Source organism: Myotis myotis, unplaced genomic scaffold (assembly GCF_014108235.1).
Source record: "Myotis myotis isolate mMyoMyo1 unplaced genomic scaffold, mMyoMyo1.p scaffold_m19_p_2, whole genome shotgun sequence".
NCBI classification, from domain to species: domain Eukaryota; kingdom Metazoa; phylum Chordata; class Mammalia; order Chiroptera; family Vespertilionidae; genus Myotis; species Myotis myotis.
The window spans coordinates 146,426,292-146,454,028 of NW_023416324.1; the positions used below are offsets into that span (position 1 = coordinate 146,426,292).

At 36.4% G+C, this 27,737-nt stretch overlaps 1 protein-coding gene across 2 annotated transcripts in view; it reads right to left on the reverse strand.

Moving 5' to 3' along the window:
- Window positions 1-745: 745 nt before the first annotated feature.
- CIP2A (cellular inhibitor of PP2A) overlaps window positions 746-27,737 on the reverse strand; it is a 45,020-nt gene continuing 18,028 nt past the window's right edge. For both annotated transcript variants that reach the window (XM_036350086.1, XM_036350087.1), the window contains 13 exons: window positions 24,625-24,843; window positions 23,429-23,588; window positions 20,860-21,001; window positions 19,688-19,787; window positions 18,039-18,157; window positions 14,656-14,851; window positions 14,108-14,182; window positions 13,902-14,012; window positions 8,094-8,290; window positions 3,661-3,774; window positions 3,354-3,436; window positions 2,554-2,693; window positions 746-1,451 (listed from right to left, as the gene is read on the reverse strand). In XM_036350086.1, coding sequence (XP_036205979.1) covers window positions 1,281-1,451; window positions 2,554-2,693; window positions 3,354-3,436; window positions 3,661-3,774; window positions 8,094-8,290; window positions 13,902-14,012; window positions 14,108-14,182; window positions 14,656-14,851; window positions 18,039-18,157; window positions 19,688-19,787; window positions 20,860-21,001; window positions 23,429-23,588; window positions 24,625-24,843 — 1,827 coding nt within the window. In that variant the 3' untranslated portion in view covers window positions 746-1,280. The remainder of the gene's footprint in view (window positions 1,452-2,553; window positions 2,694-3,353; window positions 3,437-3,660; window positions 3,775-8,093; window positions 8,291-13,901; window positions 14,013-14,107; window positions 14,183-14,655; window positions 14,852-18,038; window positions 18,158-19,687; window positions 19,788-20,859; window positions 21,002-23,428; window positions 23,589-24,624; window positions 24,844-27,737) is intronic.

Genomic DNA, 27,737 nt, shown 5'->3' on the forward strand with positions numbered 1-27,737 from the left:
TGGTTTAATATAATTAACAAATTACAAAAATGTTTACTTTCTAAACATAAATTCAGATATACTATAATTGAAAAATAGAAAAGTAAATTAAGTTTACCTAAGTTAAATAGACATAAATAGTGAAAAAAGCAAGTAAAATTAATAGCTATGAATGTAGCAATAAATTCAACCAAAATATTGATATAAAGTCTCTTCTTAAACACTATTTATAACATTTGATTCAAATGAAGAGTACTGAAAAATTCCTTTGTGTTAAAGAGAAACATGAAGAATATTTAACTTACACTTTAAAATTCACATCAGAACTAACAACAAATAAATTTCTGAATATGTAGCAAGAATAGAATCCAAGTTATACAACATAAATCTTAAATTCATAATTGATTGAAATGAGATGGGTGGGCCAACATACAACATTTTAAAGAGTAAGACTAAAGCTATTTCATAAATAATTCTGCAAGGTATTAGTTTTATATGTGACAAATGACAGTCATTTTTACACATCAGCTACTTTCTAATTTTTATACATTATTTCTTTTATATTCATTGAATTTTTTTTTAAATTTAGAACTTATACCATATATCTTAGTGCACTTTATTTTTTAATTTTTAAAGATATATGTTTTATTGATTTCAGGTAGTAAAGAAGAGGGAGAGATAGAAACATCAATGATGAGAATCATTGATCGGCTGCCTCCTGCATGCCCCCTATTGGGGATCAAGCCCACAACCCAAACGTGTACTCTTGACTGAAATCGAACCTGCATGCTGATGCTCCATCCATGGAACCAAACCAGTTAAGGCTATCTGTGCACTTTAAATGTAGTAATAAAATTATATTAAATTCACTGATATTTTCTCTTGTGTTACTTTAGAGAAAGAGTTCTCTGGCTGTATCATGCCTTTTCTCTTTTTACTAATCACATTTTCAATTTATTAATCTTTAGGATTGTTATATCAAGCAAGTTTGATTTTTAAAATCTACATAATCACAAATAAGACTAAATTAAACAAGGAGAAGAGAGTGGGAAGCAACAAAAGGAGAAAAATCTTAGAAAAGACAATAATGGAGGTCAAGAATAATATTCTAATTTAGGAATCAAAGAAAACTACACAATAAAAGTAAAAAATAGGAAGTAAAACTTTAAGACCAAATAAAACCATGTATCAGTTCAGTTTCTTTACTAAATTAATAATTAGCTAATAATGTGCTATTTTTTTGGTGGAGTCAGAAATTATCTCCTCCACCCCATGTCCACCAGGAGATAAATACATAATGTCTATAAACTGAGATTCACAGTTTCTGGATTTATTTTTCCACCACTTAAACTGTGGATCATTGCTATCATATGAGAGTGTTTGTTCAACTCCTCTTGCTGAAGTTTTACTTGTGACTCTTTCTCTTCCAAACGACCTTCTAATTGGGACTTCTGAACCTCCAGTGAGGAAGCCTAAGAAATTGGGAGGTGGGAGGGAGAGAAAGAAAAACAATTTTGCATTTTTCTCTTCACAGATATTTTAAGATATTCTTATTTTTCATTTGTAAAACAACCATTTCAATTGACACATTATATATATATATATATATATATATATATATATATATATATATATACACACACACACACACACACACACACATATTTTAGTCAACTAAATTATATGGTTATTTTAAGGTAAGTAATCATTAAACAATACAAAATAAGTTGGGAAGACACATTCAATTTGTCTTTTTAAGTCAATGCTAGCAACTGAAAGTTTTCAGAAAATAGTACATATTACTATTTAGAATTACTATTAAAATAACCACATTAAAGCAGAACCAGGAAATCTGTAAATGTAGCATGGGATCTTATGCTTAAGTCTCTTATGTCACTTATGCTCTTAGTTGTTCAAACAGTCTTTTAATGCTGGTTTGTTCTCATCTTCCTAGTCATAGATGGACCAGAAAGCACTGTTCATAGCTACCACACTAAGCAATCATAATGGAGAAACAGCAATGGACTTAAATTCAGAATATATGTTTACTATTAGCTATGTGACTGTCCTTGAGTTTATAACTTAACCCAAGACTCAGTTTCATTCGTAGGTTGAAAGTAATTATTAATTTATATATTAATGTTTGTGAAAGTGAGGAGGATTAAGACAAATGTTTCAAAGAGTCCTTTGCAAATTATAATGTTCTAAACAAATGTGAACTACTGTTATTATTACCATCTCTATAAGCAGAAAGAGGCGGCTATGTTCCTATACACAGCTACCATATGTGATGGAAAGGACTGGGAACCCTTTTCTGTATTCCTTGCCTGCTTAACAGCAGTTAAGTGCTGGCAAACAGTATATATTTAACAAATGTGTGATTATTTTAGGAAATACACGTTTTCACATTGTGAGAGAGTTTTCATAATAAACAATTGTCAAGCCATTTTAAGATCCTACTATCTTCAAAACAAAACTATACTCAAGAAACAGAATATTAATTTATCTAAATTCACTTTTCACAAATTAAGACTTTTTCATTTTAGTGCAAAGGAAAACTTAACAGATTCTTACCTTAATGCTCAATTCTTTTCTTATATGTTCTGATCTGCTTACTTCTTTTCTAAGGATATCAATGGTTTCTTCCTTATCTTCCCTTTCTTTTTGTAAGACTTTAATTTTTTCTTCTTGTACTTTTGTCTTTTGTTGCAAGTCTTAAAACAAACAAAGAGTCAGCTATACTGACTTACCTTGAAAAGCTTTCATAGCTATTATGTCATAAGAACAACAAAAAAAGGCAACTAGAAAGACAAAGAAATACCTTGCTGGAAATAAAGTTTTACAGTATTTGACAAATAGAAAATACCAAGTAACTCTTCCTCTGTATCAGTATTATACAAAAAAATACCAAATCTCCATGTCTTTACCTCTTCCTCTGTTCTAAAGATAATATAATATAGTAATGAGGGAAGGACAATCCTCAGAGCTTAAGGGTTAGAAGAGAAAAGGAGAAAGAAAACTATGAAAAATTATATAGGTAGATGATGTTTGTGCTCTAAGACAAGTGAGTTAGTATAAAACTGTTTTTGTGGATCACTTCAGAGATATCATTAAGAAACTAGTAACTAAAAGTTACCAAGCACTGCCACCTGCTGTTATTTCCTGTAATTTCCAGTTTTAAAAATCAATTTAACTAAATTGCAAGAAATATTATGGAAATAAAAGGAGAGCTGTTTAGGATGTGATTTAAGATTTTGAAAAATGAAGGATGTAGAAACTAATGAAAAACCAAAATAAAAACCCCTCATGTTTTGATTATTTTCCAACAAAAAATGTTAACATACATACAATTTGTTACATAAAAAGCTACTTACTTGCTAGTTTACATTCTCTGTCTACTAGTTGGTTCTGTACTTCTTTTCTCTGTTCTTCTATTTCTATTAATTGGGCAACAGTTCTGAAGTTATAAAAAAAAAAATAGAAGAAATCATCAATGAACCACTATCATTTCTTTTTCTCAAGTAGTTTAAGAGAAAATTCTTAACAGCAATTACCCTTAAATTCTGCCATACATGTTTTATATCTAAAATAAGTTAAGATTCTATTAATTTATCTACAAAAAACAATGTTGTGTATGTTTTTGAAAATTACAAAATAATTAGAAGAACTAAAGATTTTTACTTTTCATTTTGTTGCTTGAGTGACTCATTCAGCTTTTTCACTGTCTCAATTTGTTTCTTCAGAGAATCACATGTGATCTGCAACTCTTTATTCTTCTTTTCAGTAGTTTCATTCCTGAAAAGAAAATGAGATGAGTGATATTTTTATGGAAGAAAACATGTAATAAAGAAAAGAAACTCAGTTGTTTATTTTTTCTTCTAACAAAATTCTATATACACTACAGGTGAGAGGAGGCATGTTATGAGTAAGCAGGACATAAACAGAGTTGGATTAACTCTAGTAAAAGACAGTAAAGATGTGCTTTGGCTGACTGAGGTGGTAAAAATTACTGTGAAATGGAAATGTGTGGGGCATTAACCTCATATTTATAAATATAGAGCTTTATTTTATAGATGTTACTGCATTACATAAAATCCTATAAGATTCATACAGCTATCTTTATAGTTATATCCAGAAAGTGAAACAACTTCTGTAAAAGTCTATCACTGTTAGCCTGTTGGGCATATTACATGTTTAATTAAAAATGTCAAATTAATGAATAAAGTAGTTGAAGATTCTAAATTTCTCTTGTCTCTTTAAAGCTCTGCATCTATGCCCTAACCCAGTGATGGCGAACCTTTTGAGCTCGGCGTGTCAGCATTTTGAAAAACCCTAACTTAACTCTGGTGCCGTGTCACATATAGAAATTTTTTGATATTAGCAACCATAGTAAAACAAAGACTTATATTTTTGATATTTATTTTATATATTTAAATGCCGTTTAACAAAGAAAAATCAACCAAAAAAATGAGTTCGCGTGTCACCTCTGACACGCGTGTCATAGGTTTGCCATCACTGCCCTAACCGGTTTGGCTCAGTGAATATACAGCGTCGGCCTGCAGACTGAAAGGTCCCAGGTTCGAGTCTGGTCAAGGGCATGTACCTTGGTTACGGGCACATCCCCAATGGGAGTTGTATACGAGGCAGCTGATCAATGTTTCTCTCTCATTGATGTTTCTAACTCTCTGTCCCTCTCCCTTTCTCTCTGTAGAAAATCAATAAAATATATTAAAAAAAAAGAAATTCGCCGAGGCCGGTTTGGCTCAGTGGATAGAGCGTCAGCCTGCGGACTGAGAGGTCCCAGGTTCGATTCCGGTCGGGGGCATGTACCTGGGTTGCGGGCACATCCCCAGTGGGAGATGTGCAGGAGGCAGCTGATGGATGTTTCTCTCTCATCGATGTTTCTAACTCTCTATCTCTCTCCCTTCCTCTCTGTAGAAAAATCAATGAAATATATTAAAAAAAAAAAAAAAAAAGAAATTCAGAGATGTTTAAAAAAAATAAAATAAAGCTCTGCATCTAATAGTCCTGCTTATTTTACCTGCAAGGTAAACACAGAGAGAAGTGATACTTTGACACCTTAACTATCTTAAGTGTGAAAAGCTGACATAAGTGGAACCATTTTTAATAGAGCTAGGGCAGCCATTCCAGAGGAATTGCCTGGCATGTCTTGATCCTCAAAACTTTGAAATATTTGAACTGGGAAAAATAATGTTAGGATTGGGTCAAACGAGCACTGTATTTCAAGTAACTGTGTGCAAAGCTAACAAGAAAGGAGACATTCTGACTACCAAACTATAAAGATATTCTTTAGAATTAGCACCACCATGTATAGCTAAACAATAATTTAGCTTATTTGCACCTATAGAAATTTCTTCCTTTTGTTTATGTAATTATTTTCCTTCTTTTTCTTGTAAAGACCCCTTTCCTTCACTCCCTAATTCGAACACTATTTGGGTTTCTGTCTGAATCAGTGATCTCAAATAAATACTGGTCTTTTCTTTCAGGCTAACTTAAACATAAAATGTCCTTTTCACTTTATTAAGTACTAAGATAAACAAACTGACTGACACACTCACCAAATTTGGCCAGCAGAAGTGTTTTATCTGTCCTACAAAGAATTTATAAAAATCTAAATTTTAATTCCCTAATATTACATATGAGTTTTCCTCAGCCAGATTTATTTACTTATTACTCACCTGGACCCTGAAGGCAGGTGTTTTACCTCTTGGCTCCTCAATCACTATTTGGAATACCAGCAAGTCCTAGAAATCACTATTTCTCATGGATCAATTGCTTACTTTCTCTTATACCTGACTTAACACTAATAGTTCACTTTATCAGTGCCTAAATCAGACTTTGGAAAAAGCTGTCATTGGGGGAAAATATTTTGTTTAGAAGTCACCTTGTCATCACACATTTTCCAGATGTTACACATTCCCACCCTTCATTTTTATTGATGGATCTTGCCAAAGTTAATCATTTTCTTTATCTCTTTACTAGAGGCCCGATGCAAGAAATTCATGCAAGAATAGGCCTTCCTTCCCCAGGCTGCTGGCAGGCACCGGGCTTTCCTTTGGCTACCGGCAGGCACCCGGGACCCAGGCTTCCCTCACAGCACCGGCTACGTCCGGAAGGTCATCCAGAAGGACGTCCAATCTAATTAGCATATTATGCTTTTATTATAGACTAGTGGCCTGGTGCATGAAATTCATGCATTGGTGGGGGGTAGGGGGGTGTCCCTCAGCCCGGCCTGCATCCTCTCCAATCTGGGATCCCTCACAATCCGGGACTGCTGGCTCCTAATCGCTCACCAGCCTGCCTGCCTGATTGCCCCTAATCACTCTGCCTGCCAGCCTGATTGCCCCCAACTGCCTCCGCCCCGCCAGCCTGCTTACCCCCAACTGCTCCCCCTGCCAGCCTGCTCGCCCCCCAACTTGGACCCCCGCTGGCCTGCTCACCCCCAACTGCCCTCGCCTCCAGGCCTGATCGCACCTAACTGCCTCTGCCTCGGCCCCACCACCATGGCTTTGTCCAGAAGGTCTCCCAATCTAATTAGCATATTACCCTTTTATTAGTATAGATTAGCAGCACAGAACACTAGAAAATTTTCAAATTTTAACCAATCTTGAAATATATAGTAAAACAAGGAACAAGTTAATCAGTGTTTTTATTTGTATTGTTTAGTAGAAAATATATAGTGCTCTTGGTCTTCCTTATAATTCAAAAGATTTAAGACTGGCCTAATAAACAAAAAAGCTTTACAAGGGAGGGAGGGAAAAACAATCTTATAGTTTGTTAGTGGGTGTATAAATTGGTATAGTCTTCTTGGAGGGACACTTGGTAATATATCAAAAATTTAAAAACACATACCCTTTAACCCAGCAACTCACCTTAAGAATGTATTATACAGATATAGTAACATATAAGTAAACTGTATTCAATGGCATCAAGCATAAATACTGAATAAGAATTTACAGATAAGTTAAACATGAACACCCAGATTTCCATTCTATTAGGCTAAATGACACGAAAGTGTTAATATTCAACCACTTTTGCACTGTACAAATGACCAATTTATATGGTTAAAAATAATATAAATTGTGACAACTTAGGTCATTCAACAATTACTTAGAGTGTCTATGTACCAAGCTCTATTCTAGGCCCTAGGGATCTCTCAGCGAACAAAATAGACAAAACTTGTCCTTGCAGTGCTAACATCCCAAATGACTGTTGAACAAATGAAAAGAAGTGGAGTCAACTGGAAAGAAATAAAGAGACCCGTATTGTTTCCAACTTTAATACCGAGTATGATTAAGCAATATTTCATTTCACTAAGTTTCTTGCTAACTACTTACCTCATGGTATTATTAGAATACTAAAGGCCTGGTGCATGAATTCGTGCATGGGTGGTGTCCCTTAGGATGGCCTGTGAGGATCAGGCCAAAACCTGCAGCCCAACGCTGCCTGCAGCTCCTACCTGCCGCTCCTGCTCATCCTGGCCCCACTGCACCTGCCCTGGGCTCACGCCCAATCAGTCCCAATCGGGAGAGGCTCACGCTGTCACAACAGCACTCTCCATCAGTGAGCCCTGCGTTTGGCACCCTCTTGAGGGAAGTGGCCTGCAGGGTCGGGCCGAAACCGGCTCTCTGACATCCCCCAAGGGGTCCCGGATTGTGAGAGGGCACAGGCCAGGCCGAGGGACCCCACCGGTGCACAATCAGAGCCAGCGAGGGACCGCAGGAGAGCTCCAGGGCATGTCTGGCCCATATCGCTCGGTCCCGATCGGCAGGACCCCAGCAGCAAGCTAACCTACCGGTTGGAGCGTCTGCTCCCAGTTGGTCAGTGCACATCATAGCAACTGGCCGACTGTCTGCCCCCTGGTGGTCAATGCACATCATAATGAGTGGTTGAGTGGCCTTAGCATATCATTAGCATATTATGCTTTGATTGGTTGAACAGTTGACCAGTCACCAGATGACCGGACACTTAGCATATCAGACTTTTATTATATAGGATATAAATGTTTATAAACAGATTTTAGGACCACAGGAAAGAAGTGCTATGTGTTCATTATAGATTCTAATCTTAAACAGAAACATTTATAAATTTACCTCTGAAGAAGTTCCATGTAGGATTTTGTGAGTATTTCATGTTCTTCAGCCACAGACTGTAACTTCCTATTATGTTGAAAGAGATGCTCTATGTCACTCTGAGCTCTTTCTGATTCAGCCTGCTGTGACTTCAGCAATGCACCAAGCTCTTCATTTTTTCTTTCAACTTCTCTCAACATACCAGCAAGTGTCCGCGCCTTCAAGAAAATGGAATAGAGACTTTTCCACTATCATTATTTAAACATGCTGTTTTTACAATTTAAAAGATTTACCAAATATCTAATAGGCTAGCACATGCTGTTTTTACAATTTAAAAGATTTACCAAATATCTAATAGGCTAGCATCTATTGGATTATATACAGATTAGTCATATATATTTTTTATTTAATTACTTCTAACAAATCTGACACAACCATAGTTTTTTATTTAATAGATAATTCTGACAAAATAATCTCGGTATGACCAGATTCATGAAAATGAACACAATTATAATTATACCAGAGGCCCGGTACAAGACATTTGTGCACTTGGGGGGGGAGGGGGGCACAATAAATTCAAGTCGTGCGACAGACAAGGAAGCCCTCAGCCTGGCCTGTGCCCTTTCACAGTCTGGGAGCCCTCAGGGGTGTACAACTGAGGCTTAGACCCACTACCCGCGGGGAGTGGGAATAAGCCGCAGTTGGACATCCTTAGCGCTGCCATGGGGGTGGGCCACTGCGCTCGCCAGCCATCAGCCTGGCTTGTGGCTGAGCGACACTTCCCCTGTGGGAGCACACTGACCACCAGGGGGCAGCTCCTGCAGTGAGTGTCTGCCCCCTGGTAGTCAGTGCACATCATAGTGACCAGTCGTTCTGCTGTTCGAGCAATTTGCATATTACCCTTTTATTATATAGGATGAAGGCAGCTCTACATACAGTACTCAATGAAAAGGGTATAGTTCCTGGGCTAGTTGACAACACTAAATCACAAAGTTTGCACAGCTCAGTTTTTGCAATTCAGGCAAGAATTGAGAAAATGATCTTAACCATGTTACAGATGCTTAAGCAAACATTTAAAAATTAAGTTAGCATAATCAGCGGCACAACATAGATTCATTGTGAAAGTAATTGTGACAAAAAAAATTAAAGAAAAAAGAACATCAAAGAAGCAGAAAAGTAACTAGAATAATAAATATACTTTCCCCCTTCTTTGGTCCAAAAAAATACTACTTATTTTGAAGTGACAAATAAAAACCTAAGCCATTCTCTGCTTTCAGGACAGAGTCTGTAAAGCAGTAATACTCAATTACTTAGTGTTATTTTCACAAAAAACCTTTTCAGTAAAATAAGAAAAACACTAAATTTTCCAATAAATTCAAGTCACATGCAACAGACAGGATATAAGAATGTGCTATGAGAAGAGAGAGAAAAAATGATTTTAATATTACTAATTTTCTTTATTGGAATTTATAAAAAACTCAATATACCATCATCAGTCAAGAAAAATAAATCCATAATAAGTAATAAAAAATATGGTTATATTTATTTATATTTTTTAGAATACCTTTACTTGAAAAAGATTTAAAAGGTATGGTACTTGACACTGATTTTAATGCCTCTTTCAAAAATCAAAGACTTTATTATAATTCATTACAAGTGATATTACATTATCTAAATTTCATTTCTATCTACTGAGATTTTCATATTATTGCACTAAGTTCTCACCCATAATGTATTCATTATTTACATATACACTGAGTGGCCAGATTATTATGACTGGCCAGATTATTATGACCACCCCATCAGTATTTCATTGACACTTCCAAAAATAATGAATATTGAAAACTTCCTAAGCAAATACTCTCAAGGTTTTATTGTCATTATTTGCATAATTAATTCACTTCATTGTATTGATGGGGTGGTCATAATAATCTGGCCGGTCATAAAAATCTGGTCAATGTACATACACAACACAATGCCAAACTTCCTCAGTACCTACTAAGTGCCAAGTACTGTGGTAGGGCCCATTAGATACAGAAACAGTCTCTGACATTAAGGGTAGCGATGAGGTCATATAATTTTCACGTAGTGTGAGATGTATAGAGGAAGGATCACTAAACATGTGTAGGAAGAAGACCAGAGTAGCTTCCTGGGAAACGGAGATATTTAAACTAAAGTCTGAAGGATTACTAAGAGTTAGAGAGGAAATGGTGTTCTAGACGTGGAAGAGCAAGTGCAAGGTCAGGGAAACCTAAGACTGTCAAGCTCCAGAAACAGCAAAGTAATCTAATATGGCTGACTGCAGAGAATGCACAGAAATGCAAGGTGTGCAGTGAGAAGTGGTTAGAATCCTAACATGACAAACTAAGGGATTTAAATGCTCTCTGAGCCAAAGGTAATCCACTAAAGCAAGCATGTCAAACTCGCGGCCCACAATGAATATTTTTGCAACCCAGCCAATATAATAGTATGTAAGAAACATCTTAATAAACATTTCATAACTTGATTTTTACACTATCCTGTTATACATAATTATTAATAATGAACAACAACATTTGCTAAAGACTGATTACTATAATAGTGTTGCATTCATTTCCCTTATGTGCTTTATGTGCAGGTGCACCATTTTTCTCCACTAATACTAGCTGCAAATATTTCAGCAGCTGATTGCCACGTCATTAATATTATACTAACTTGTCTGGTGTGTGCAACAGGAAATACTTTGCTTTCAGAGAACAAGAAAAATAGGCTTATTTGCGTTACACTTACTAATTTGTACAGTTATTCAGTGTCTAGTAAGTTAATGTTCAAGAAAAATGTAATTTTTATTAAAATGTTCTCTTATTTTGCCCTAACTGGTTTGGCTCAGTGGATAGAGCATTAGCCTGCGGACTGAAGGGTCCCAGGTTCGTTTCCGGTCAAGGGCATATACCTTGGTTGTGGGCACATCCCCAGTAGGGGGTGTGCAGGAGGCAGCTGATTGAGGTTTCTCTCTCTTTGATGTTTCTCATTCTCTATCCCTCTTCCTTCCACTCTGTAAAATGTTCTCTTATTTTATGTTAACGATTACTCATTTATTTCAGCCCTTTGTATTTAGCATGTCTCTATTGAAATAAACCTACGTTTCTATGAAAATTGAAGCTTTTTGTTTTGCGGCCCACATAAACTTAAACCTTGTTTATTTGTCCTGTGTTAGCCTTTGAGTTTGACATGCTTGCACTATAGTATGTTCAGCACAGGAGTGATGGAATCAGATTATACCCTCAGGGATCACTGTGGGGGAAGAATGGATGGTAGAATCAAATATAAAAGGAAGATGAATTCTGCTGTAAGTAGTAGATGGCTGAAAAGAGAGTAGACTGAAGGTAAGAAGCCTAATTAGACACTCTGTTGTGATTCATATGAAACATGAAAAGGTTCGTGGCAAATAGTGGGAAGAACACAGACAAAAGACAGAAAAAAGTAATATTTAAGCAATATCAACTGGAAGTGGTAAATGACTAATTCCAGAAGGTAAATTGTGATTTCCATTTTTCTTGTTTGCAAAACTGTAAGAATACTAGAGGAATGAATATATAAGAAATTCATTTTTAGAGAGAGAAATATCTATGTCAGAGAGAAACATCGACCAATTGCCTCTCGTAGCACGTTGACCAGGAATGTGCCCTAACTGGGAATCAAACCTACAAACTTTTGGTATACAGGACAATGCTCTGACTGAGCCTCCTGGCCAGAACAAAAGAACACATTTTAAAAAGGGAGAGTGATGACTTGAGTATTGGTTATGCTGACTTGCAGTATTTGATACATATTTAAATGGAGCTAATACAAGGAGACATTTAGTACATAAGAAAAAGGACACTAGCCCTGACAGGTTTGGCTCAGTGGATAGAGCGTCAGCCTGCGGACTGAAGGGTCCCATGTTTGATTCCGGTCAAAGGCATGTACCTTGGTTGCGGGCACATCCCCAGTAGGGGGTGTGCAGTAGGCAGCTGATTGAGGTTTCCCTCTCATAGATGCTTCTAACTCTCTATCCTTTCCTTTCCTCTCTGTAAAAAAATCAATAAAATATTTTTTAAAAAAAAAGAAAAGAAAAAGGACACTACATATACATTTGGGGGCATAGGCATTCTGGTATAGGTTGAAACCATGGAACACCTAAAAAGGGGAAAAGGAAAATATCAAACAATAGAATTGCTGGGTCATATGGTTGTTCTATTTTCAGGTTTTTGAAGAATTTCCATATTGTATATTTGTTTATCCTCACCCGAAGACATGTTTTTTAGTGATTTTAGAGAGAAAAGAAGAGAGAGAGAGAGACATTGATTCAGTGTCCCAATCGGGGATTGAACCCGCAATGTAGGTATGTGCCCTGACTGGCAATCAAACCCAGAACCTTTATGAGTATGGATGATACTCTAACCAAATGAGCCACACTGGCCAGAGCTCCAAACTGTTTTTGAATAATGGCTGCACCAATTTACACTTCCGCCAACAGTACATGAGTGCTCCCTTTCTTCCACATTCTTGATAACACTTGTCATTTGCTGACTTTTTGATGTATCTCATTCTGGTTTTGATTTGTGTTACTTTGCATGGTGACAGATGGTTACTAGACTTAGTGTAGTGATCACATCATAAGGTTTATAAATATTGAATCACTGTATTGTATACCTGAAACTAAAATAACATTGTATGCCAACTATACCTAAATTAAAAAAGGAGGGCAAAGGGCTTAGAAAACTCAACATTTAGGGTCTCATAAAGGATATAGAAAAAACAAACAAAACAGAAGCAAATTCAAAAATACAGAGAACTGATGGTTGCCATATGGGAGGGGAGTTGAAGGAATTAAGTAGAAATTGGCGGCTATAAAAATAGTCACAGGTGTATAAAGTACAGAATAGGTAATATCCTATATAACAAAAGGCTAATATACAAAATGACGGGTCGCTATAATGCACACTGACCACCAGGGGGCAGATGCTCAGTGCAGGAGCTGCCCCCTGGTGGTCAGTCAGTGTGCCAGAAGCTGGGCTCATGGTTGGTGAATGGGGTGGTGGTGCAGGAGCCTCTCCCACCTCCATGACAGTCGGACATCCCCTGAGGGCTCCTGAACTGCGAGAGGGTGTAGGCTGGGCTGAGGGACCCCCGACTTCACAAATTTCATGCACCGGGCCTCTAGTAGTTAATAATATCATAACTATGTATGGTATTAGATGGGTACTAGACTCATCAGGTTACCCATCTTGTAGGGTATATAAATGTCTAATTACTATGTTGTACGTTTGAAACTAATATAATATTGTATGTCAACTGTAATTAAAAAGTAATAATAAAAAAAGAAATATCCAGCCTAGGTCTATATGGCTCAGTGGTTAGAGTGTTGGTCCTCACACTGAAGGGCTGCAGGTTCTATTCCCAGTTGAGGGTATGTACCTGAGTTGCAGGTTTGATCCTGGCCCCCGGTTGGCCACATGTGCAGGAGGCAACTAATCAAGATGTCTCTCACACATTGATGTTTTCTTTCTCTCTCTCTTGCATTTCCTCTCTCTCTCCCTGTCCCTCTCTCCCATTCTCTCTAAAGAGCAATGGCAAAATAACCTTGGGTGAAGATTTTTAAAAAATATATCCATTAATTAGAAAGAAAATCAGAAGATACTGGTGTAATCAAAATTAAAGGTAAAAGGGTTTCAAGACGGAATAGTTATGTGAAATGCTAAGGACAATTTATTTCATTCAGAACAACAAAGATATAACTAATATTTTGTACATGTTTTACTTCATTTACTTTTCTACTCATCTGATGAGTCTTTATATTATACACACCTCTGTCTCAGCTTGAGTTCTTTGACAGCGATATTGAGCAATCAGTCTATCAGCCTGTGCAAGGGCTAGAGCTTTTGCTTCCAAGAGATCTTGTAGCCTGCTGTCTTTGGACTATAAAAAAACAATGGCATTCATCTTCATCATTTACTGGAATACATCCATTAAAGCTTAATTGTTACACGTAGTTAAAATAAGATTGTACTCACAGCTAATGTAGACAGTTTCATCTCATATACATCTATTATGTCAGATAGTCTCACATCATTAATCTGATCCTTTACCTAAATTTTAATACAATTGAATCAAAAATCAGAAAATTTTAACATCTGACAAAATTAAAAAAAAATGCCTACTAAAAAACGGAATCATTAAAACTTAATAAGTAACAAGTTAAAAAAAAAAAAAAAGAATGTTATATCAGGCAATTCACAAAACATTTCACTAACCTGGCTATTGTCTAAGAATATCTGGGTAAAATTTAGAATGCTTGTGGGAATTTAAAACATATTTCTTAATCTGAGGATGTGGGAAGGGTGGGCTGGCTGGGAAACAGTAGGGATATATGACAGCTGTGTTAAAATACAGGATTCTTATGGCTGATTTTTTCTTATTTCCCAAATTTCCAGAATATTGATACTTTTTATATTAAACAGTTTCATCAATCAAATCTGCATCTAAAGTTGTTATAATCGGGGCTGCTATTCATTGATATGTAGCAAGCAGAATCCCAGTTATAATGCTGTTTATCACTCACCACCACTCCAGACTGAAGTTTCTCTATTAAGTCCTCAATGTTCAATCCAGGAATTTTATCTTTCAAAACTGGAGGAGTTGAACATTTTACTGATGTTGGAAAACTGTGATTTAATGATTGCAAAGGCATTCTTCTGGGCATATGTTCTGTTTCCTGTTGTCTATAGGCATTGTTTGCTGCTATACTTTCTCCAAGTCTGAATGAGAACCAAAAAGAGTAAGAAATAATTACATAAAAATAGACCAAAAGATAGAGTTAGTACAGAATTGGGGAATCTTTTAGTATAGGTCTTTTTGGGAATATGTCTTCAAATATTTTTGAAATAATCTTGGAATTTATGATGAAGTGGGATTTGGGAAATATCTAAATTTGCTAGAGGAAACTCTTTCCTACTTACAACCCTTCATAAAACTACTCTACGTCTGGTTTGGAGGCAATAGAACTAGTTGGTGAGTGTGAATTTATTTGTAAAAATTAAGTACAACATTATTGATAGTGGTGAGAACATCATTACCATTGGTATGGTAACATCACCTGGCCTTTACCTATGGTCTTCACCCTTTCCCTTTCTCCCTCAGTATATGTTCTCACAAACTTGACTTACATTCCACCCCTTCTATTTATCCTGTCTTATTCCTGTCTCAGAGCCTTTATAAGCTGCTGCTTTATGTAGAACACTTGTCCCACCAGATCTGCATAGTGTTGGTTCCTCCTTATCATCAGGTCTCATTTTAAATTCTCTTCCTCATAAAGGTCCCTCTACTCATAATGATCTGCACATTATAAAACTTACTTGTCTCCCAACTAGAATGTAAACATCATAACAGAAGGCCCTCTGTCTAATTCAATGCAATGTCCAAAATGCCTAGGAGGGAACCTGCCACATAGCTGGCCCTTACCGGATGTCTGTTAAATATTTAAATAAAATTTACACACACCAAAAAGACCTACCTACACACCCACCCATCCATCCATCCATCATATAATTTCACCTTATTAAACTGTCTAAGGCAGTGATGGCGAACCTATGACACGTATGTCAGAGGTGACACGTGAACTCATTTTTTTGGTTGATTTTTCTTTGTTAAATGGCATTTAAATATATAAAATAAATATCAAAAATATAAATCTTTGTTTTACTATGGTTGCAAATATAAAAAAAATTTCTATATGTGACACGGCACCAGGGTTAAGTTAGGGTTTTTCAAAATGCTGACACGCTGAGCTCAAAAGGTTCGCCATCACTGGTCTACGGCAATGTAAACAAAGGTATAAATAAATATAAATGGACACCTGAAAGTTTCCAAAGAGAAAATTATACAACACAAGTAAGACAAGGACAGCCAAGACAGTGAAATGGTGGGAAGGCAACATATCCAGATACAGAAGATGAACTCCCACTTGCAGTGATGCTGAAACTTTCCATTCTGAAGTGTGGGGGTTTTGCTTCATATCAGATTACCACAGCTGAAGCAAGCAGGCTACCACCATTTCTATCTTGTGACTTGAGAAGCTCCCTATTTGTCCATTTGTTTCTTAAAAAAATATTTATTATAAAATGAAGGGAGCCTGGCCAGTGTAGTTTAAAGGTTGAGGGTCGACCCATGAGCTAGAGGTCAGGACAGAAGCCCGAGTTGCGAACTCTATTCCCACTAGGGGGTATGCAGGAGGCAGCAGATTGATAACTCTCTCATCACTGATGTATCTCTCTCTCCCTCTCCCTGAAATCAAAAAAAAAAAAAAAAAAATTATATATATATATGTGTGTGTGTGTGTGTGTGTGTGTGTGTGTGTGTACACACACACACACACATATATTTTTTAAAGTTAAGGGACTTCTGCCATGGCCAGTTGCTGAATGGTTAGAGTGTTGGCTCATGGACCAAAGGATTGCAGGTTCAATACCTGGCCCTAGTCAGGGCAAGAGCGGAGAGTAACCAATAGATGTATCTCTAATACATCAATGTTTCTCTCTCTCTCTCTTCTCTTTCTCTCTCTCTCTCTCTCTCTCTCTCTCTCTCTCTCTCTCTCTCTCTCTCTCTCTCTCTCTCTCTCTCTCTCCTCCTTCTCCTCCTCCTCCTTCCCCATCCCTTCCACTCTTTCTAAAAATCAATGGAAAAAATATCTTCATTCCTTGGGTGAGGATTAAAAAAAATAAGGGAATTTTGAGTAAGTAATCTCTAGGTCTTGTTTTCCGTAGCTCTTCCTCTCTGAATATATGACTATTTAAATTACTTCTGAAAAATGAGTTTGCTAAGTCAGTTAATAGAAATAGCAGAGGTTAGCAAACTTTTTCTTAAAGGACAAGGCAGTGTATTTTAGGCTTGAGGGTCTATCCAGGAGTGGGAAACATCTGGCCTACAGGCCATATAAGGTCCCCAAAGGCATTAGGGGTGAGCTAATTAAGTGTAGTAGGCTAATTTTATGTTGATAATTTTGTATGTCCCTCGAATGATGTTATAAAAATCAAATGGCCCTTGGGAGAAAAAAGGTTCCTCACTCCTGGTCTACATAGTCTTTGTTAGAACTTCCCAACCCTGATGTCATATCATGAATATAGACAGACAATACAGACAGTATGAAAATGAGTGGATATGGCCCTATTCCAGTAACACTTTATTTACAAAAACAGGCTCCTGTCTGCTGGTTAGTTTGCTGACATCTCGCATGTATAAATATCTAACCTACTTACCACTGCTTCAGTTTATTCAAACTTCTTTTGCAAATACATTTATACAAAGCACTTCAACTTTTTAAAGTATAACCCTACTAGACATTTTGTTTGTTTTTCAAACCTAATTGCAAATATTCTCTTAATGTTTGAAATTAATGAGTATAGTGGATAATTCTGCCTGGCCATTATCGATTCCACTTTCTGATAAAAGCACAGAACTTTTCTTTGGGAATCCTCTCACCCCCTACCTCCAACCTCCCACATTCCCTAACTCCCAACCTCCAGTTCATGTAGTTCTCATATCTAAATCCTTGGCATTTGCCAAGGTGCCCTCCTTGGCAAATGACCCGGATTTGGTCAATGACAGTGATGCTTAAACTTACTTAAACAGTTGAGAAGGAAAAGCTTTTTGAAGGGAAGAACTAAACTGGTAGGATGTAAGCTTAGTCCGAGTCTACTACATTAAAAAGAAGTGGTGAGAGACAGGAGCTGCATAACATATTTAACCATCTGGATCTAGCTTTTCCCTGAATATACATATACCTGGTCTTTTCAGATGGAATCAAATTTTAATTACTTGAAAAATTACTGTTACAATGAAGTCTTCAGTTCACTAATTTTCTAACCTGGCTGTATTGAGGCCTATTAAAGAAACACAGCAGGATATTCCAGCACTATAAGAGATATACTGCAAATGATGACAACTCACACTAAAGCAGGAAAATCTGGCAGTGGAGCAGCTTCCAATAATATTCCCAATCCAGACTGGACTTGTTCTCTATTATCTGATGTTAAAGCAAAAGCCAAGGGAGTTATCAGGCGTGGATCCTAAGCAAATCAGAAACCAGAAAACAAGAGGCAGAAAGAATAATGTCAGGTCTTTTAGAGTAAGGTGAATAAACAGAGTAAATCATACAATAATATTAGGCGAAGTCTAAAGTGTTTCTATCTAATGTTCGAATGTATTTATTAGTTTTTACCTTGTTATAATTGTTTTAGCAATCAATACTAACATTAGCTTTAAAAATCTGGCAAAGATTTTGAGTGTTTTTGACTGTGCCTATGAAAATCATGTCTTAAATATTTTGAGGAATTTAACATCTGACTACAACTGACTAATATTTTAAATTATTTTCTTTTTCTAGCTACCATTTAAAAGAAAAACTGGCTAATCATTTGCAAATTAAATTTAAAAGTTAAAGTAAAATTCAAATGAACTCAATACAATTTTTTAATTTAGTAACTAAAACAATTATAGTCAAAGTATAAGTCCTTCATGTCAGTAAATATTTTATATTAATACTGTAAGCCCCAAATCATCTAATATGAAAAAAATCTCCTAAGAACTGACATAAAATCAGTTTGAGAAAAACATTAGACATAAATCCTTTATAACGATCAACATTTTACTAGTACAATGTTGAGTGTCTTATAGGTATTCAAATATAATCTAATGCCACAGAACCATGATAAGAGCTGGACTTTATCTTTGTAATCCCCATGGTAACCTACCATAATTGCTCTCATGGAGGGGGATCATTATTTGCATTTTGTAGTCAGGAACCTGGAGCTCAGAGAGGCAAAATAACTGGCTCAAGTCTGCAGTGACTAATAAGTAGTGGAGTCAATAACTAAACCCTGTCTCTTAGGCATTATGCTCTTAAAGGGTACAAGTACCCTGTCTCTTAAGCATTATGCTCTTACAGTGTACAAGTGGCCCCAGCCTAAGGTTTCAGTTTTGGCTTCTACCCTGTCTATAGAGACATGAGAACCATCTTTGTTAACTTATTATAGTAACTTAATGCTCACATTGTTGTTAAATATCTATTATAAAGCAGGTTTTGTGGATACCAAGGTAAACATCTAGAGCTCTTATTCAGCTACTATCATTTACATTTGTGAGTTAGCTATTTTCTGCACAGCCTCTCTAATCTTATCATTCATAATCAAGTCCTTTTCTTCCAAATGTCTCCCCACCTCCTTAATATCCTACCTCATCAACTCAAACTAAAAATAAACCCTCAAACAAATACCACTCCCCTCATCACCATAACGTCAACAAAAATAAATGAAGAAAACTGAAGTAGGACACAAAAAAGAAAAAGGCTTAAGAACTGTCGCTATCATGAATATTCTGTACATTAGACCCAGGAGCACTTACATTCAGTTTCTGCAAAAATGTAACATAACTGTGTAGTAAGAATATTATAGCTACTTAAAACAATTAACAACTTTAAGCTTTATTCTGATGTCAATTCTAAGAAAATAATCTAAAAATTAAGAATTTTAAAACAAAAACATATATTAGGAAGCATTTACATATGAATAACTACAATTATTTGAAGAATATAAACTCACCTGAAGGATTTTGTAGAAGCTTACTTCCATACCAGGAACTAAATGTTTAAGTCTGTTCATTAAATCAAGAGTTTTCAAAATTACATCAGCAGCAAGTTTGCTTAAAAAAAAAAAAAGTCATATTTAAATTAGTTAACTAAAAATTTCCTTAGAGTTTATTTCTGTACATAATTTTAAAGAAAATGAAAACCAACACCGTTGTTTTTAAATCTCAAAAGATACAGTATTGCTTCTTTTGAGAAGTAAAATATTACTGAAAAGTAAAAATATCATAGAGACCAACATCCTTTAAACTCAAGACCCAAAGAGAATAAATCAGCATTAATAGTCCTGACGGAATTTATTTTTCTATTCTCAAATACCACCATGCCTCAACTTTCTGCTTCAAATTACTAGCAGCATTGATAACATGACCCATTTAATTCTTAGCTTTGCCACTGGAATGTCAACAATAGAGGGCAACGGTGTAATACCTAAATTTATTGAATGAATTATACTAAACTGTGCCCAAACGGGAGTACAAAAAAGTAAAAAGATGATCCTTGTTATTGAAGAATGCAATTCTGACAATTATATTTATGAAAATTGGAACAAATCATAGTGTCTAACACTTAGCTGGTCCTCAATAAATACTTGTCAGATGGACTTAATTCATGTGGGAGGAGGGGGATAAAGTAATCTCATTACTATGCCACTTTTAACCAGAAATCTTAACATGCTAAGGTAGAAGTTGTCTTTGTTATTAGAAAACTTAAGCAGTGACTAATTTGCTCATGATAAAAACTACACCTGTTTTGTCATGCTTTTGCATTTAAACATATAGAACTAAATGGACATAAAAACAGTTACTGAGGCAATGTCAAAAAGACCTCTAGAAATATTCAGCAGTATAAAAGACCCTTAGATAATCACAATAAATTAAAACATGACGAAACAAACCTAAACAATGAGAAATAAACCAAATGTTAATATCCTTCTTCAGAAGCATGTGATCTATGGATTAAATAGATTTTCTAAAAAATCATTATGAAAATTTTTAATTCTCCACTACACCTTGAGTAAATAGAACATACCCCAACGATATGCTTCCAAAAGGGATGAGAATCACTACATCTTTTTATTTTTATTAAGTATGGCTGTACCATTTCACAATTTGAATTTCATATACTTACCCCAATTCAGAATCAGCGACCTTTGTTCCAAACCCCAGATCAATCTTGCCATATGTAAACTGTTGTTCTATCAGAGTGGTACATTTGACAGTAGTTAGAATTTTTGCAACATTCACTTTTAGAGTTTCGTCTCCACATAGAGGTAAGTTTTGTTAAGGCACACAAAAAATTTCTCAAAAAGCCTTATATTTGTATAGCACTTTACAGCACTGAGGATGATTTCATGCAAATTATCTCACCGAAATCTGGTGTATTGTTACATTAGCTCAATGACAGATGAGAAAACTAGAGCTCAGAGCATTTAAGTGACAGGTAAGTGATGAGACTGACACCAAAAGTTTCAGACTCAAAGGTGAAACCAAAAGAATGTTCCTCTACTAGATGGGAGTCTTTTGCCAGCAGGCATCACAATGGTTCAATAAACACTTACTGAACTAAAGGAAGTTATTTTCTCATACTCTTATATTTTAAGTTATTTTGAATACTAGAGGCCCGGTGAATGGGGCCCCTCGGCCTGGCCCGAGGGGATTGGGCCAAAACTGGCTCTCCAACGTACCAGAGGGGTCCCGAATTGCAAGAGGGCAGAGGTCAGCCTGAGGGACCCCACCAGTGCACGATCAGGGCCGGGTAGGGACTGCAGGAGGGCTCCTGTGGGAAACTGTTTATTGCCTTCACTATCTGATAAGCATAGACAGAGAACTCCCGGAAACCCTCCCGAAGGCTGGGTGCCTTTGAAGCCCTAGCAAAGCTTGGAGCTAGGCGCCACCTCTGTTTGTCCAGACAGTGGTAGCTGAAACTACTCCCCCATTTATTATTATGTAAATCCTTGCTGATGGGCTAGTCTGCTTGTTACTAGGGGGTCACCTGCCTAAGGGCTATGCTATGGGTGCATCCCAGATCAATAAAAGCTTGGTGAGGTCTGAGCACGAGGGAAGTCCTTCGGGACTTGCCGCCTGGTCCCCCAATATTGCAAAATTATCTTGTGTCTTTTTCTCTCCATTTGTTGTGCGGCTCCTCTTTCAGATACCGAACCCTACTCCACGCAGAACGTGGAGGGAGTCATACTCAACAGGCTCCAGGGCATGTCTGGCCCGTCTTGCCCAGGCCCGATTGGCTGGACCCCGGCAGCAAGCTTACCTACCGGTCAGAGCGTCTGCACCCTGGTGGTCAGTTCACATCAGAGCAACTGGTCGAACAAATGGTTGGACACTTAGCATATTAGGCTTTTATTATATAGGATTTATCATTGAAAAGAGTCAAGTTTTCCTCTGACCTGGTAGCTCAGTGGGTTAGAGCACTGTCCTGATATGCGAAGGTTGTGGGTTTGATCCCTGGTCAGGGCACATACAAGAATCAACCAATGAATGCATAAATAAGTGGAACAACAAATTGATGTTTCTCTCTCTCTCATAAATAAACAAACAAATAAATAAATAGCTACCAATCAATAAGAGAAGGACTGAATATATTATGGATATCTGTAAGGTCAAGCAAAGTAATCATTTATCTCTATAGCAATGGTTTTCAATTCTGGCTATATGTCAGAATCACCTAAGTAGTTTAAACAAATAATCATAAACACTCCTCCCCACTAGGGTTTCACATCACTCGTTAAATTAGAATCTCTGAAAATAAGATTCCGGTGTCAGTATTTTTAAAATGTCCTCCTACTGATTCTAATAAACAGCCCACATTGAGAGACACTGCTATAAAGGAAGAAGGGAATTAAGCAGCAGCAGCTCAGAGAGGAGTGGAAAGAGATGTGGTGTTTGTTTTAGGGCAGGACAAAGTTGAGCAAATTCTTCTTGCTTTGAGATACAAAAAAAAAACCTAACTAGGCAAATGTAAGAGATTTGGCTCAAATATAGTGGTTTCTCGTTGATAATTTTTTTAAAAGCATTATTAAATTTTTTAAAAATTGAGATTTGGACTTTTTTGGAGGGTTAGAATCAGCTGATCTAAAAAAAACAAAAGCTAACAAAGAAAGACCTAAGAAAACCAGTATATAGAAGTTAAGCAGTGATACTAATTTTACTCAAGGTCTTTTTTTTTTTTTAATGAATTAATTTGTCTTGATAACATTTGCCTTTTTATAATCAAGTGTGATGTCACCTTTATTAAAAACATTTATGCTTTAATTTTTAAAACACAGCTAAAATTTACTGAGCTAAAACAATGACACCTTTATCAACATTTATTTATTCTGATACATTCCACCAAAGATGGCACCACAAATCATCCAGAGGCAACTATTAGCATCAGAAGTGAAAGGGCAGTTATTTTAGAATATAAATCCTAATCTAAAATTATGATAAAAATATCATTTTTGAAAATGTTCTTTAGATTAAAAGTTTTGCACAAAAATAAGGAAAAAAATGTCTGAATAACTTTCATAGAAATTATTCATTGAGAATTAGTTCTATATTTAAACTTCAGTTCAATAATTGTGAATAGATACAAGCATGAGAAGTCACAAAATTATAACCAAAGACAAAAATGCAGTAAATACAATGCTGGGGAAAAAAGTGAGTGGTTATTTAGTTTCCATATTTATAATAGTAAAGGATATTTAATAAAACTTCAGTGGCTTTGATCATCCTTTCACATTTTTTTCTTATTAAGGCCTCATCTAGATTTTGATCTGTGAACTGAAGCTGATCAAGGACTGTAGGCAGCAGAAGGGTCACAAAACGGTCAGCTAAGGAACTGTTAGCACTATCTATGACATCCTGGAATATAACCACCACCACCGATTAAAAACAAAACAAAACAAAAGATGGAATACAGAATGCAGAAATAGTCATCACAGAGCTACAATATTCTCTCTAAATTTGTTACTTAATAGTTCATTGACCTGTGTCTATTTAAAATCTACCCTTTATCCAGTATCGAGACTATGATGATCTTTTCTTCAAATGGAACAAAAAGGTTTTGGGTTAATCAACTGTAAACAATTTCTAAATAGATTATACTTGTGATTTAAAATTATTATAAAGTGTACTAAAAACAAATATCCTGAACTTGCTAAATGTAATTACAATAATTAAATAGACACTAGTTTTAATGCTTTACAACCACAAATAATTCCCATCAAGAATCTCAAAGGGCTCTTTAAATACTAAAACTGATTAACAGGCAAGACCAATATAAAACAGAAAAAACAACTTGTACATAATTTCTAACAAATATATTTAATCATTCATACGTATTTGTTTGTGCATAGGATCTCGTAAGGGAAGGGGAAACATTCTAGGAAGAGAATGAGGGTAGGCAGAATGGGTACAAACAGGGAGAATAGGGGAGAATACAAAATAACCCTGATAGAATATAATGGACTCTATAGAAGGAATTTTGTCTGTATCCTAAGTGTCTAGACATGCCTGGCGTGCTCCATGCTACTTCACTGACTCAATCCAATGTTCCTCTGTTAATCAACTCAAAAGGCTAATGAAGAGAGCAGACAGTATCTACTGAGACAGACAGAATGTGATTATTTCAAAAAATAGTCAAACATACAAACCATAAACCTTTACTTATTACACTGAAAGGAGTATATATAAGCTATTCAGTATATATATAAAAGAGAAAACACTAATATTTGTGATTTTGCCAGAGAAAAGAAATTCAGTAGCTGAATGTTAGGGAGCCTAGTAATGGAAAAGTTTTCCTAAAATATATGAACAACTTTAAGTTTATTATGAACATTTTTTAAAACAACTGTTCACTGAGAATCATAAAAATGGAAGTCAAATTGTCAAATATTACCTCAAATATTTCCTTAAACAGCTCCAATGCTAAAATAGAACAGTTTTCTGATCCATCCAAGGGTTGGCTTGACCAACGAAGTAGAGCTACAGTAGGTTCTGCACATTTAGAACGGCTTCCCAGAACAGTGTTGTCAGATGGAGATTGTTCAAATATCATCTGAGTGAGCACATGGCGCAGCTGAGTCACTGAACAGAAGGCAAGAAGTAATTCTAAAACCTGTGCAATATAAAGTCTTCATTAAATGTCAATTCCTTAGACTTTAGTGCACAAAGCAATCCAATCATAAAAACTGAACCTGACATACATTTTTAAAGAAAATACTTTGCTGGGAGCTAATTCTAGCAGGTCATAAATGCAAGAAGTTCATCAAAATGTTGGTGAACCTTGAGGCTTCAGCAGGGCTGAAGACACATATTATTGCCTGCTGCCAGACAGCTGAGGGCATTTCCCCAAACCTGGAAATCTACATGTTATTACCCGCTGCTGGACAAACAGCTGAACAGCAGAAGGCAGTTCCCCCAACTTGATCAAAACTTACCTTTTATATGTATATCTGTTGTGTGTTTTTTTGCAGTCAAAATTGTATATATGCTTTATTATTTTAATTACTTAAAATATTACAAAGAGTAGTACATTTGTCTCCCCTTTTTCCCCTAGACCTTCCCCCAGCCTCCTCTACCCCCCAGTGACTTATGTCCATTGGTTATGTTTATATGCATGCATACAAGTCCTTTGGTTGATCTCTTACCGCCACCCCCCACCCCCCCACACACACACAATCCCCAGCCTTCCTGCTGAAGTTTGACAATCTGTTTAATGCTGCTCTGCCTCTGTATCTATTTTTGTTCATCAGTTTATAATGGTCTTTATTATCCATAAATGAGATCATGTGGTATTTTTCTTTCACTGACTGGCTTATTTCACTTAGCATAATGCTCTCCAGTTCCATCTATGCTGTTGCAAAAGGCAAGAGTTCCTTCTTTTTTACAGCAGCATAGTATTCCATTGTGTATATGTACCAGTTTCCTAATCCATTCATCCGTTGATGGGCACTTAGGTTGTTTCCAAATCTTAGCTATGGTAAATTGTGCTGCTATGAACATAGGGATGTATATATCCTTTCTGATTGGTGTTTCTGGTTTCTTGGGATATATTCCTAGCAGTGGGATCAATGGGTCAAATGAGAGTTCCATTTTTAACTTTTTGAGGGAACTCCATTCTGTCTTCCATAGTGGCTGCACCAGTCTGCATTCCCACCAGCAATGCATGAGTGTTCCTTTTTCTCCGCATCCTCTCCAGCACTTGTCGTTTTTTGATTTGTTGATGATAGCCATTCTGACTGGTGTGAGATGGTACCTCATTGTTGTTTTGATTTGCATCTCTCAGATGATTAGTGACTTGGAGCATGTTTTCATATGTCTCTTGGCTTTCTGAATGTCCTCTTTTGAGAAAGGTCTATTTAGGTCCTTTGCCCATTTTTTGATTGGATTGTTTATCTTCCTTTTGTTAAGTTGTATGAGTTCCCTATAAATTTTGGAGATTAAACCCTTATTGGTGATATCATTGGCAAATATGTTCTCCCATGCAGTGGGCTTTCTTGTTGTTTTGTTGATGGTTTCTTTTGCTGTGCAGAAGCTTTTTATTTTGATGTAGTCCCACTTGTTTATTTTCTCTTTAGTTTCCAATGCCCTAGGAGATGTATCAGTGAAGATATTGCTTCGGCATATGTCTGAGATTTTGTTGCCTTTGGATTCCTCTAATATTTTTATGGTTTCCCGTCTTACATTTAAGTCCTTTATCCATTTTGAGTTTATTTTTGTGTATGGTGTAAGTTGATGGTCTAGTTTCATTTTTTTGCATGTATCTGTCCAATTTTCCCAGCACCATTTATTGAAGAGACTGTCTTGACTCCATTGTATGTTCTTGCCTCCTTTGTCAAATATTAATTGAGCATATTGGTTCGGGTCGATTTCTGGGTTCTCTAGTCTATTCCATTGATCTATATGTCTGTTCTTGTGTCAGTACCAAGCAGTTTTGAGAACAGTGGCTTTGTAATACAGCTTGATATTTGTTATTGAGATCCCACCTACTTTGTTCTTTCTCAGGATCGCTGCAGCTATTCAGGGTCTTTTTTTATTCCAGATGAATTTTTGGAGAGTTCGTTCTAGGTCTGTGAAGTATGTCGTTGGTATTTTAATGGGTATCTGTTTTGCTATAGGGCAAAATCCTATATAATGAAAGGGTAATATGCAAATGGACCGAACGGCAGAATGACTGGTCATTATGATGTGCATTGACCACCAGGGAGCAGATGCACAATGTAGGAGCTGCCCCCAGCCCACATGCCCTGATTGCCTGATCAGGGCCTGCCAGCCAACCTCTCGGTCCCTTCCCCACAGCCTGCAGGCTCTGATTGTCTGATGGCGAATGGGGAACCGGGGGTGGGTGGCAGTGGTGGGCGGGGCCGACTGCCGGTAGCCAGGGAAGATGGCCTTGGTATCACGCCAGGCCTAGGGACCGTACCCATGCACGTATTTCACGCGCCAGGCCTCTAGTGTGGAAATAAAAAGCCCTGGTTGCGGAGATTCGGAGAACTTAGTTACTAAAGCTAAGCTTTCCTGGCTCCCCCAAAATGCCTTCCAAATTTATATTTCATGTCTATTCTCCTTATTAATTTATTCGCAACCCTTCTCCAGATTCCTGACCCTTTCTAGATGCAGGGAAAGATCCCCAGCAATACTTTACAACAAATATTAGGAGTAGCTTCCAATTTTCCTTTCAGTATTATTTTTCAAAATGAGTTAAAAGTTTCCACATGATTACAAAGTAATTAGTAGTGGTTACTTTACTTATGATTAACAGGACTCTGAGGGCCAAAGAAGGAAGGGCAACTTTAACTAATGTTTATATTCCTTCTAAGTACTTAAGTTTTTTAAGTTTTGTTTTTAAAATGAAAAAAAAATTAAAAATAAAATAATTAACATTTGCTATCATACTAAGATTCAAGAATTGCCATAAAGCATACTTTACGATATTTAAAAGTGGTGTTCCAAAAAGCCTTAAAACATTAAGAATGGCTATTTCTATACTATATTTGCATAATGTCAGCA